Here is a 13,760-nt window from a genome sequence, read left to right as displayed (position 1 = left end):
AATAAATAACAATATTTAAAATACTAAGATTAAATAATTAGTTAGGGAAGTCAATTGAGTTATGATAGTTTTTGAATCTGTTATTACAGAATAATTTAATTCCTAACTATTTTTTTTCCCTCTTTTTGATAGTCAGACATGACTACATATATGAGTAGTCTCAGATGTAACTAATGCACTTATAATACAATGAATTTTGCTAAGAAATCAATGAATAATCTTGACAATATGCATAATAAATTAGTTATTTAGTCCAATAAAAATAAATAATAAATTTAAAAATTCTCATTCAATTATTTCACATCAAATTTCAAATTTTAAATTCCTCAATTTCAAATTTCAAATTTCAAATTTTTTAAAAATTCAGTTAGTTATTTAAAAAAAAAAATTCATCTGAAATCCTAATTTACTAAAGTATTTCTCTCCAATATTTTCTTCTTTTTCAACCGGCGGCCACCCCACATTCATCAATAATCATCCCATATCACCGTTGCTTCTTGACTTGCCACACGCCACTCACCCTTAATAAAAATAACCATCCACTTAAGGATAAAACTAATCATCTGCATACCTAATGAATTGAACATCTAACATATTTTAATTATATATAACTAGACCCAATCCAATCAAAATAATTATCTACATAAAAATTAAAATAACCATCCGCATACCTACTAAAATGACCATCCTAAATTGACCATTAAAATAGAAGAAGAAGATGAATAAACAGAAGAAACAACTATGATCATCCAACAATTTAACTTTAATAAAAAAAAATGTATAATTTGACACATGAGTCTTATGATTTGATGTAACCATAAAACTGGAGAAACAAAAAATAGAAAAAAAAAGCTTGAACAGATGAGGAGACATGAGCGAGAATAAAAGTAAGCAATTGAGTGTTTAATTTGATATTGTCTTCAAGCACGCGTACGTTATATCTACCATACTCACACGATTATTACACTCCATTTACGAACTCCTGAGGGGTGATGTGACCTCTTTATCTTGCATCATCGACGTCAGGAGGGAGACACACGCTGGCTGCAAGGGAGTTGCTGCTCGTCTGGGCCGTGAGAACAGCGCACACGATCGGAATGTGCTGCTTGGAGTCGCTGCGAGGGTTGCTGCGAGGCTGCGAGAAGAACACACACGATCGGAAGGTGCTGGTGGGGGGTCGTCTTTGCGCATGCCGGTGAGAAACGAGGAGAAAGAGAGAGGGAAGGTAACACCGTACAGAGAGAGGGTCTTCGTTTGTATGTTTGTATAACTGACGACAATCTTAATTTGTTTCAAATTTGAAATTAGAAACTATTTAAAATTAATTAATTGTCTATAATTTAATTTTAATTTCAATTTAATCTCCATTGTACACATTGTACACTATATACATTGGCTCCTCATACTTTCTCTAATACAATACACTTTACTCATACTCTTTTACAATCTTTCTATAATTCACAACTGCGATTTTAACAAAAAATAAAAAAATAAAAAATCGGGTGCACCTGGGATGTGACACAATGACGCAGTTATTCATAAACTAGATACATTATACTTAGAATATAGATGGAGCCAAATTCGGGGCATTTTACCCGAGATACATGCATAAATGTATAGGGTTCTCTGTATCTTAGATATGCACGTTGAAAAAAAAAGTCTATATATAAGTTGTTTGTTAGCTCAATCATTCTTCACTCTAAATCCATCTTAATTCCATCGATTCTTGCTTTTCTTATATCTAAAAAAAATTGCCACTAATCAATTTTTTTATGTGGTAGTTTATCTCAATGGGATTATTAGAAACGGTAAATAAAGAATGATATTTGAGTGTGATTTACCTTTGATGTTACGCATTTGCCATGTTGATTTTCTAGATGTGTTTAAAATTGTCATATTGAGCAACATGGAGCAATTAGTTCAAAGAAAATTGACAGAATTACATATAAATTCCTATTAGCACTCTCTGGTGGAGGTTTTATTAACAGGACGTTTTGGGTTGAAGTCGATAACCATGTCAGTATAATGTTTGATGTACATGCTAGATTAATGCCGCAACATATTATGGAGTGGTATGCAGAGAGGTTCATGATGTAAGAGGTGATTCTAGGTCATCTTCATTAATATTCGAAGCAGTTCTAGTATTGGTGAAGCCGATTCACTTCGCTGACCCTTGAGACAGTACTAACGTAAAGTTGAGTCAGTCTTATTCGAATTATGTGGATGAAAGCGGGTCGCCCAACAAAAATGACTTTTTTGGGGAGTATGTGCCGGAGACTCCAGCTTGTGGTGGTACTCGATTTTTTCTTTCCCTTTTCAATACCCAGCGTCATCCAATGTAACAAGAGAAGCCTAAGTGCAAGTACAAAAATCGTTTGTTATTCTTTTTAAATTTATTCCGTAAACCGCATAACTAATTATATAATATTTATAATAGATTAATTCTGCATATTTTTTAACTATTTAATTTCGACTATAAATTATACAAGTTAAGATATCATGAATTATCAACTAATTAAATACATAAAATAATATATAGATAAACTAACTTGAGAATTTTTTATTTAAATTAAATAAATATAAAAATTAATACCTTCATTATTGATCTATTATTTCAAAATATATATAAGTAATTTATTATATCAATTAATTATTTAATTCAATAATATAAGCACGACAAATAATTAAATAAAATCAGATAAACTAATATTACACTATTTTACCATATTTTATAACTAGTTCAATTCAATTATAAATTACACAAATTTAAATATCATAAATTATCAACTAATTAAGTATTTAAAATAATAGATAGACAAATTAATCTTAAGATTTTATTTATTTAAATTAAATAAATATAATAATTAAGCAACTCGTTACGTTCTATTATTTCAAACATGTTAGATACGTAAGCCATTATATTAACTAATTATTTATAAGTAAAAGAAATAATTAATCAATAGTAGGTCAATTAATGTTACACTGTGTTATCATATTTTTAACTACTTCAATTTAACTATAAATTACACAAGTCAAAATATCATAAATTATCAACTAATTAAGTATTTTAAAAAATAAATAGATGAACTAATTTCAAAATCTAGTATTCTGACCACATGTCATGTCATATTCAATTTGTTACGACCCGTTTGGTTCATGTCTACGTCTATCAGAGATATGAACAAGGTGATACTAGAAATTATTTTTGTTATGAAAAGGTGGTTGGTATTTTGGGAAATTATTGGGAAGTGGGGTGATATACCGGGGATGAAGGTAGCAGCCACCATGCAGGGGGCGTGCTGTGCAAGCAGCCACGCCGCGTGTCATCATCCAAGCACGACGTAGGGGGCGTAGTGACGCGGCACGCCTGCACAAAGCTGACACCACGGGAGGGGGGGCTGTGGTGGAGGTGGCAGCGCAGAGTTCCAAGGCGGTCTTCACTACGGGGGACGTGTTGACTGTACTTTCATGCAGGAGACAGTCTTTCACCCCGAAAAACAGCAAGCAGAGAGTAGTGGCTCTTTATAAGGAGCCTCTCGGTCATTTACATGCAATAGTAGTAGTGTGTTGTGTGATGGAGAGTAGAGTGTTGTGTATGTGATGGAGAGTAGAAGAAGGGTTGCTGAAGTGTGTTCCAACAACAAGGGAGATTGGTGATCAACAAAAAGGAGAAGGAGGGTTGCAGTGGAAAAAAGAGGAAGATGGAAAAATAGGAGAAAAAAAATAGTTTTTTGTATTTATTTTGAAAAATGGTTCGTAATTATTGTGCTCTAGAGGAATATATTATAAATTATTTAGATCATCCAATTTATGTAAGTTGGTACATTATATTTTTATTGTGTTTTAGTTTTTTGTTTTTTTTGTTATTTAACATATAGTATAATATATTTTTATTTTTTTGTTATTTTTAGATTAATTTTATGTTATAAAAAGATTATAATATAATAAAATGTATATTATATGATGTAATAAAAATTTTATAATAAAATATATTCTTTTTACAATAAAATATAATAAAATATAAAAATACTATAGTAAAATAAAAATATATTCTGTAAATAAATAAATATGTATGTTGCAAATATTCAAAATTTTAATATATAAGTGTTAAGATAATAAATAAATAAATACGTATTAGAAAATAATATATGCATTGTTATTAAAAAGTAGAAAAATATTAGTTTTTGATGCAGGAGTAAAAAAAATCGCTCATTTATATCAATTTAAAAATATAATAATAATAATAATAATAATAATAATATAATATATACATATATCTATTTTGTATACTAAACTTTTTAAATAGTAAATATTTTGAATTTTTTAACATAAATATGCGTATGTTAATAAATAAATAATATTATAATAAATTAAATAAGTAAGCGTATAAAATATATTTAATAAATAAATATTATAATAAATAAGGAATTTAAATTTTTAACAAATAAATAAATAAATAGATAAACTATGTTGAATATTTTAATAAATAAGATATTAAAATAAATATGTGAATGCTTATTAATATATTTATAAGGATTATTATTTAATTAATATAACAGATATCTTTGTTGATGCAGCCTAACCGGAATTTGTTGGTGTGTAAATTGGATCCGCCACAGACGTGGAATCCGATGGTGGAGAACTACTTACGCGCCACGGGATTCTACCACGTCTCTAGAATTGGAGCCATAAGAGGATTTCACCCCATGTTAGCTGCTCTGGTTGAAAGGTGGAGGCCTGAAACACACACCTTTGTATTCCCGATCGGTGAGATTACAGTGACATTAGAGGATGTCACTCATATATTCGGCCTACCCATTGATGGAGAGCCTGTCAGTGGATGGACAGATAGTAGTGGTGAGTTTGTTCAAAGTCAGGGCATAGCGATATTCGATCGTGAGCCATCAGTCAGTGGTAATGCGAAGTCCTACATAAAGCTGGGATGGGTTCGACGTATCAGAGACGTAGAGCCGTTGGACACTGACGAGTCTATCAGGAGATACGTCAAATGTCATATCTTCTGTTTGTTAGGGTCGACCCTATTCACGGACAAATCGACTGCATATACCCATGCGAAATATCTATCGTTGCTTCGCGATTTCGAGCGGATCCATACTTATAGTTGGGGGTCAGCATGTCTCGCCCATCTTTACAGAGCACTATGCCGTGCATCACGATATGATACAAAGGAGATGGATGGTCCTTTAAATCTCTTGTTTGTTGGGGCATGGGAGCGAATGCCGTGTCTTGCTCCTGTACCGAGACAAATGCTTCCACCGGCCGTGATACCAGTTGCCATGAGGTAATAAGTCTTATTTTAGTTATTTGTTATATTCATGATGCATGTTTGACATATGATGAGTTATTTAAATTTTTTCAATTAATAATGTTTCAGGTGGAGTCATTCGGAACAGACCACAGCGTGGTCATCGAAGACCGTGGAGACATTCAGGCATGATATAGATTACATGCAGGAGGTAAATAGTTATGGTTCTTCTAATTAGTAATTTTGAACCATTATTGTTAGGGTTCTAATATACCAATAATACTGTGGCAGTTTGAGTGGCGGCCGTATGACGAGTTGATCGTCCCCGACAACTTGCATCCCCATCTTGAGGTGTGCGACATCGTTGCTCCATTGTTGTCGTTCGAGTGTGTCGAGTGGCACCCTGCGGACCGAGTAATGCGTCAGTTTGGATATGTACAATCTCCTCCGGGGGTACCAAGGGATATTCCAGTTGACCAGCATTGCATCGTTCTACGCGGAGTAGCTTCATGACTGGACAGTTTTGCATGGGCCATGGATAGTGGAGTGGGCCAACAGGCGACACAGCCGACTGCGAGACCTGCACCCCCTTCCGACCTGGAATTTTTTACCGATGGCTGAGTACTGGGATTGGTACATGCGCTCCTACGGACATCTGTTGAGATTGACGGGGTACGTTCTTCATCATCCACAGCCACCTGCCCCACAGCCACCTCCCCCTCAGCCACCTCAGCATGCAGTGTTTGAGTCGTTTTCTTATTATATACCATAGCCACCAGCCTACAGTCATGGTAGCCATCACACTCAGGGCAGCTACCACTCTCAGCAGTCTCAGTACAGCCACCACTCTCAGCAGTCCCAGCACAGCCACCACTCTCAGCATCATGATCCCGTACTTACCATTCCTTCCGGTCATGATTGGTTTGACTTCTCCAGCGATGGACCCGGAGATCAGCTACTACAGCATTGGACTGACGCTGGTTTGGGTGGCTGGTCAGATTTTAGTGGTATCCCTTCACCGTCAGTGTCGACTGATCCACGTAAGGCATCAGTAGATATGGGACATGGTTTGCGGGGTCGTACTTCTGACCACACGTCAGAGAGTGCGTCATGTGATAGTGATTTTATCCGCGTCAGCGGGCATACGCAGTTGTTGACACGTTCAACCCCGGTCCATCCGCTTCAGCTGAGGCAGGCGGGTCGGCCGCTCCGACAAAGGCAGGCGGGTCGGCCGCTCCGACAGATGCAGGCGGGTCAGCCGCTCCTACAGAGGCAGGCGGTTCGGGAGCTCCGGGGGTGGATGACTCAGTTCGAGGTCACCCATATGACCTACGGACGGAGCGAAATCCACCTGATAAGTATACTCCATCGCGGTTAGAGACGGGCATTATGCGTAAGGGATTGCACTAGTTCATTGGAAAGAAGTGAGCTTTGGTTGTTAACTTAATGTAAATCGTGTTTAATGTTTGGTTTGTTAACTTATGTAAATCGTGTTTAATGTTTGTTTTATTAACTTATGTAATCAGTTAATGTTTGTTTTGTTAACTTATGTAATCAGTTAATGACAATGTTAAGCGACCATTTTAATATCAATGGATAGACATCAATTGAAAAGTACAAACACGTCTAATTTCAAAAGCATCGACTAACAAAATACAAATTAAAAAATACAAACATGGCAATATTAAACGACGAACCAGCACCACTCGGTCCAGCACGCTGAGAACACCTACTCCGACTATGACCCTGAGCACCACAGAGACGACATATCCGAGGACCACGCATGTCGCGTGAGTCCATTTCATTCAAATATCGGATCAGTTTGGGCCTGCCTTTAGACGTTCACCTCTGCGCGGGATTAGCGATCAATGTGGGTCCCTCATAAGCAGGCCATGTATCGGGATCACCTAATGGTGTGAACTCAAGCCTATATACTTTACGAATCTCTGTCATCTTGTACATATCATGCACATACAACTGCCAATCGAGACACTGGTTAGCACAGCAAGCAATAACATGGCGACATGGTATTCGTTCAACCTGAAAGTGCCCACAGTCACACGTCCGTCGCGCAAGATCAACAACTAACACCTTTCCAGTAGTCATTTCGCGCACCTCAAACACCTCATTTCATCTATCAAAGTGGTGCACAACTATATTCCCAGCCTGTTGCATACTTGCTTCTATCCGCTGTTGCGCAAATGCGGAGTACGTATATCCAGCACGCTTGCGTTCGTGAGTCTCGGCACTTTTCCGCGTAAAAAGTTTATTTAACCTATAATATGTTGCTCAGACCAGCGCCAGTACAGGTAGATTACGGACACCCTTCAACACTGAGTCAATGCACTTGACAAGGTTCGTTGTCATATGGCCCCATCGATGTCCCTCGTCGAATGCCAATACCCAATGTCTGAGTCCAATGGCATCGCACCACCTGGTATATGCCTCGCCTCGCTCTTCCAACCTCTTATAGTTGATATTGTACTCCTCCACCGTTCTTGAATACCCTATGTTGACAACAAGCTTTTGCAAGTGAGGGACTTTGAATGCCCTTAAGAAGTTACTGCCGATGTGTCTTATACAAAACATCCACCATGCTCTTGGAGGTTGCCAGTTGCCACTGGAACGATTTACTGCTGCCCGTATTGACTCATGTCGTACTGAGATCATACCCATGCCGTCTTTTTTAACAATATACATTCGCAGATTCCTGAGAAAGAAGTGCCACACATCAGCTGTCTCCCCTTCCACCAAGGCAAAGGTGATAGGCACAATGTTCTGGTTCTCATCTTGTGCAACAGCAACTAGAAGTGTACCTTTGTATTTTCCGTATAGGTGTGTGCCGTCAACTTGAACCAGGGGCTTGCAATGCCTGAATGCCCTAATGCATGGATTGAAATTCCAAAATACACGATGAAGTATTTTTTTACACCTTGCGCCTCCTCATTCCCGTTGTATAGTGGTCGTGTTTCTATTTGGACAACTGAACCAGGCATCTTCTGCACCATGACCGAAAGCCACCATGGCAAGGCTTGGTAAGAATCCTCCCAACCACCGAAAACGTTGGCTATGGACTTCTGCTTTGCCAACCAAGCCTTTCGGTAACTAATGGTATAGTTGAACCTTGACTGGACTTCTGCAATTATAGATTTCACCTTGATGGACGGGTCCGTCTCGACCAATGGCCTTATAGCATCAGCAACTGTATCTTAGTCCAACTTGGAATGATCTTGTGAAATCGTTCCGATCGTGCACGTGTGCCTACCGTTGTATCTTCGTATCTCCCAACAACCTTTTTTCCGTATCAAGCTAGCTCGGATAAGCCAGTCACATCCACGCCCGTACATCTTGCATTTTGCATAGAACGTCTGTGGCTCAGACTCATACACCTCATAGTCAACTCCTTTAGCAATAGTGAAACTTCTAATTGCTGCGACGACCAACTTTCTAGAACTGTATTCCATTCCAATTCGGAACTCCCCGTCCTCAGCATCGGCAACGCCTATGTCAACAAAATTAAAAAATAGTAAAAAAATTTAAAGTTAAAATTTAAAATGCATATCTTTACTAACATTTTAAGAATATTCAACTATTTTAATTTTCAGCGGTTCGGTTAGACCGGTTTTCATCTGTTCATTTTCGGTTTCACCTATTCATACTGGTTCGTTTCCTTATTCGGTTTAATTAACGGACCGGACCAGTTTAATATTTGGTTCATCGGTTTTTCGATCGAACCGGCCGATTCGGTCTGGTCCGGTCCGGTCCGATTAAGACAACACTGTTTATTACTCAATCGAACATATAAACTAAGAAAAATTATTATTTAGTCACCACGTACCTATGTTTGTATATTCCAGAAACTCGGGGGCATGCATAGCCTCGAGATCCAACTCACGCATAAAAGGTGGAACGTCCATCGGTTGACTGCTCGACGGACCCACCACTACATTCTCTGCTGCTGCCTCAGCTCCCACATTACCATCCTCATCTTCGTCGCCGGCCTCATTAGTGGCTTCAAAGTCATCTTTGCTGTCACTATTAATTCCTTGGTACACTGCAGCTCTATCATCATGTATATCTATACCATTCTGAACCGCCACTGCCTCTACAGTTTCAAAATCAACGTACACCTCAATCTGTGGGTGTCGCATCTGAGTCTGCCGGTGAATTTGAAACATCTTCTGCATACTCGCTTCATCAGTGATCGGCATGGCACCAAACTGTATTAGACAACCAAAAACCACAACCGGATTTCGGTACAGAATTTTGCTCACTCTTATTAACGTACCATTCTCCATGCTTTGACAGAGGCCGTTCTGCAGCTCCATTAACGTCATCGTGCATGAAACCACAAACGAAAACGGATTCTGGGACACAAATCTCACTCCCTCATGAGTATTACGTATTATCTCACCGTTGCGATACACCACTAAATTTGCGGTGCCCTCCATTACACCAACAACAGCCTCAAAGAATCCTCACAACACACTCAAATCTCACTCAATATGGAAAACACTCTCGAGCTCTACCTTATATAGAGTGGTGCACTTAACACGCCCCCACGTGCTGCCTGCCTCAACCAATCACGCTTTGACACGTGTCAGAACGCCCCTACGTGCTGAGTCATCACGCCCCCCACGTGTTGCATACTTGGACCAATCACTCCTCGCCACGTCAGCACGCCCCCCACGTGCTAACTCATCACGCCCCCACGTGCTGCACCTCCTGGCCAACCAAATTCTGCCACGTCAGCACGCCCCCTGCGTGCTGACATATCACGCCCCCACGTGCTACACCTCCTGGCCAACCAAATTCTGTCACGTCAGCACGCCCCCTGCGTGCTGCATAGGTGGCTCAACCACAGCATGCCACCTAGCCTCCACGCCCTCCACGTGTTGAAGGCACCACGCCCCCTGCGTGTTATGCCTTCATCTGACACGTCCATCTATTTGTAATACACAAAGTTACTCCATTTTCACCCAATACACCAAAATGTTTTTCATATTTAAATTAATGAGCCCGGTGATACATGTATATTGTTTATTTAATAAGACACAAAATTATCATAGACACGGTGACACATAAATAGACACAAAATACATATTTTTTGTGTTTCACCTTTAACTTGTGACACAGATTTGAGACACAGACACAATTTTTTATTTTCACTTTTATCCTTGTTATCTTTTTTATTTTCATTTATACCCTTCTCCTTTTAACCCTAATCCACTTCTTTTTCTCTTCTTTCTCACCTTCTTCCTCATTGTCTCGTTTCTTCCTCCATGCCTCCCACCCCAACCACCGCCTCACCTTCTCTGTCCCTCTTCACCGTCTCCATTCTTTTGTCTTTTTTTGCTGCCTCTTCTCCTCCTCCTCTTCCTCCTCCTCCTCTCCACTGTCTCAACTCTTCTCTCCCTCCCTGGCTCCTTCATCTTTAAACCTCTTTCTACTTAGATTCGTCACTGTCTCTATTGTGCCTCTCTCTCCCTCTCTGAATCTGCCTCATAGATCTACCGTAGTCTCTCTGACTCTTCCAATTTTGCCTCTGCTTCTCTTCTATAATTTCTACGTCTTTCTTCTTCGTTGTCAGATACATTTAGTTCTCTATTTTTTTAAAATTCATATATTATTTATTTATTTTTTATTTAAATGTTGATTGAAAATTGTGTTTATATATTAAATTAGATTGGATCTGAATTTTTAATTTATTCTGTGTTTTTTATTATTAATAGTTGTAATTTGTATTAAAATATTGGTAGAGAGGTGGTTATGGTGGTTTTAATAATAGTAATTTGATCTGAAATAATGATAAGAGGTGATGTTGATGGTTTGTGACAGGGATAACATTGTCATTTTGTTAGAAAGATAAATTACGAATAGTATTATGTCCTTGAGTACCAAACAAGTTCTCAAATTTCATGTGTCATTGTGTCTATGTCATTTGTGTATTTGTGTTTATGTCTTATTTATCTCCACCCACTAACCAAACGAAGCCTTAATATTTTCCGATCGCATGTAACCTCCTCATCGAGTCATCCATGCTTTTAAACTTGGTAAAACTTAAAAAACTAACAAATGAGTACTCGCATCTCGGTTGCACCCTATTATGTAGGCTCCAATATATTTTGGATACACAGTCTAAAATCACGTTATGCAAGTATTCTGAGTACAATGCACCCGATTCTGGCTAATATTTTATAACGCATATGCAGTCGATATATAGAACAATGTGCTTTTTATATATCCCGGTTAGTGATAAACCCCATTTTTAGGGTTTATCTTGTATTGAATTTAAAGCATTTCATCAACCTTTTGTCACATTTAGCCAAGGAATTAGCATGATTTTGTAATCTCTCCCGTATTTGTGCTTAAGTGTAAAAAATGCTTTTAAGCCTTATTTTAATGAATTCTAATTCCTCCTTAATTCTATAAGATGCCTTGATGTGTTTGCTAGTAATTTCAGGATTGAAATAGGCTAGGCATGGATCAAAGGAGCAAGGAAGGAAGCATACAAATGGAGAAAAGCATAAAAAGCCAAAGAAAAGAATTCGACCAAGCACGCGCACGCGCACAAGGCGCTCGCGCGCACATTGCGGAATCGGCCGAGGACGCGCACCGTGCGCGCACGCGTCGCAGTCCACACGTGATCTCATTAAAGCAACACGTGCCTGGCGATTTTGGAGAGTTTCTTGACCCATTTTGGCGCCAGAATTCTGGTAGAAAGGATTAAAAGGACCAAGGATGAAAGGGGATTGGGGGGATTCATCATAGATTGATTCACAAGGAGTTAGTTTTAGTTTTAGAGTTAGTTTTCTAGAGAGAGAAAGCTCTCACTTCTCTCTAGAATTAGGATTAGGTTTAGGTTAATCTCTCCTCTTAGATCTAGGTTTAATTCATGCTTTAATTCATTTCTCCTTTATCAATTCTTACTCTTCTCATCTTCCTCTTTCTAGTATGTGCTTTAATAATTGTAATTTTTCACTTTGTTTTGGATAGATTGTTGTTCCTTTGTTTTCTTTCAATAATGCAATTTGAGGTAATTCATGATAATTGTGATTTTCTTGATTGTTGTTGTTAATTCTTTACATTCAATTGTTGTTAGAATTCATTCTTGTTGTGATCTACTATACTTTGCTTTGTACCTTCCAAGTGTTTAATTAAATGCTTGGGAGAATGTTAGAATAAAATTTTATGTTCTTGGCTTGAGAAGGTAACTTAGGATTTCTTGAGTTACTAGTGTCCAATTGATTGATAGTTGATAGCCATTGACTCTAGCCTTCATTAATCCAATTAGTGAAAAGCTAGGATTTATGGACTAGTATTGATATAGCTCACTTGACTTTCCTTTGTTAATTGACTTAAGGATGACTAAGTGGGATTAATCCTTGCAACTACCATACTTGTGGCTAGTGATAATGATGAAGACCCTTGACAACCAAACCTTGCCAAGACCATTTTGTTAATAAAATTCCATTACCCTTTACTATTCATGTTTCTCATCTAAAACCCCAAAATAAACAAGTTCATAACCAATAACAAGAAGACTACCCTGCAAGTCCTTTGAGAGACGACCCGAGGTTTAAATACTTTGGTTTATAGATTTTAGGGGTTTGTACTTGTGACAAACAAAATTTTTGTATGAAAGGATTATTGTTGGTTTAGAGACTATACTTTACAACGAGATTTCATTTGTGAAATTCTAAACCGTCAAAAATCCACTCATCAAAATGGCGCCGTTGCCGGGGAATTGCAATGGTGTTATGTTATTGGTTATTGTATATATGTGAATAGTGTGAATATCTTGCTTCTTGCTTTCTTACTTTATTTGCTAGTTGTAGAATTTTGTTTCTCTTATTTTCTATTAGCTTTTGATTTTTGTTTTTTTCTTTTCATAATGAATTCTCACTTTGGCTATGAGTGTGATTACAACTATGTTGTAGGAAGTGGAGATTACAATGAAGAGATGCATCAAGGATGGAACCAACAAAGATGGGAGGAGCCTCAAGGAATTGATCACTCCTATTGGCAACAACCTCCAGACACTTATAGGTATAATTCTCATCCTAATGCATGCCAATTCAATGGCTATGGTGACTCCTTTTATGATAATCAACCACCACCATATGCCTATGAATCTTATTCTCAACATGATGCTCAACCATACTCACAAGCCTCTCCATACCAAGCACCTTCCTATGATCCATATCCACCATATGACCAATCACCTATACCACATCCTCGTGACCATCATGAGCAAGAACCTTTAGAACCACCACAACCCTACCAAGACTACTATCAAGAACCACCTCAATACACACCATCTCCACAATTTTACCAAGAGGAACCACCTTCTTACCATGAACCCTGTCTCCAACATAATCAACCTTCCTACTCACCCCGAGTCCCAATAGACGATCCTCTCACCTTGTTACTTCAAGGACAAGAAGTCATTAAGCGGGATACATTTGCGTTTGTAACCAATTTGACCAAGGTG

The 13,760-nt window shown here is 38.1% G+C and overlaps 1 protein-coding gene across 1 annotated transcript; it reads right to left on the bottom strand.

Moving 5' to 3' along the window:
* Window positions 1-7,555: 7,555 nt before the first annotated feature.
* LOC130949110 (uncharacterized) lies at window positions 7,556-9,717 on the bottom strand. The gene is made up of 4 exons (XM_057877931.1): window positions 9,105-9,717; window positions 8,559-8,768; window positions 8,199-8,468; window positions 7,556-8,082 (listed from the first exon to the last, which is right to left on the bottom strand). Exons 1-4 carry the CDS (start codon window positions 9,715-9,717, stop codon window positions 7,556-7,558), a joined length of 1,620 nt encoding a protein of 539 aa, XP_057733914.1.
* Between the last annotated feature and the right edge of the window lie 4,043 nt (window positions 9,718-13,760).

This window comes from Arachis stenosperma, chromosome 9 (genome assembly GCF_014773155.1).
Source record: "Arachis stenosperma cultivar V10309 chromosome 9, arast.V10309.gnm1.PFL2, whole genome shotgun sequence".
In the NCBI taxonomy this organism is placed as follows: Eukaryota; Viridiplantae; Streptophyta; class Magnoliopsida; order Fabales; family Fabaceae; genus Arachis; species Arachis stenosperma.
Note: the sequence above shows the minus strand (reverse complement) of the source record. Positions and strands in the feature narration are given on the sequence as shown.

Bases quoted from the DNA above. Each gene is read 5' to 3' on its own strand.
- LOC130949110 (XM_057877931.1), bottom strand. From the start codon at position 9,717: ATGGAGGGCACCGCAAATTTAGTGGTGTATCGCAACGGTGAGATAATA. The intron at 8,769-9,104 runs GTACGTGGTGAC...TTGTTGACATAG, and splicing joins TCTGGAATATACAAACATAG to GCGTTGCCGATGCTGAGGAC. The intron at 8,469-8,558 runs GTTGTTGGGAGA...ACTAAGATACAG, and splicing joins TAGCTTGATACGGAAAAAAG to TTGCTGATGCTATAAGGCCA.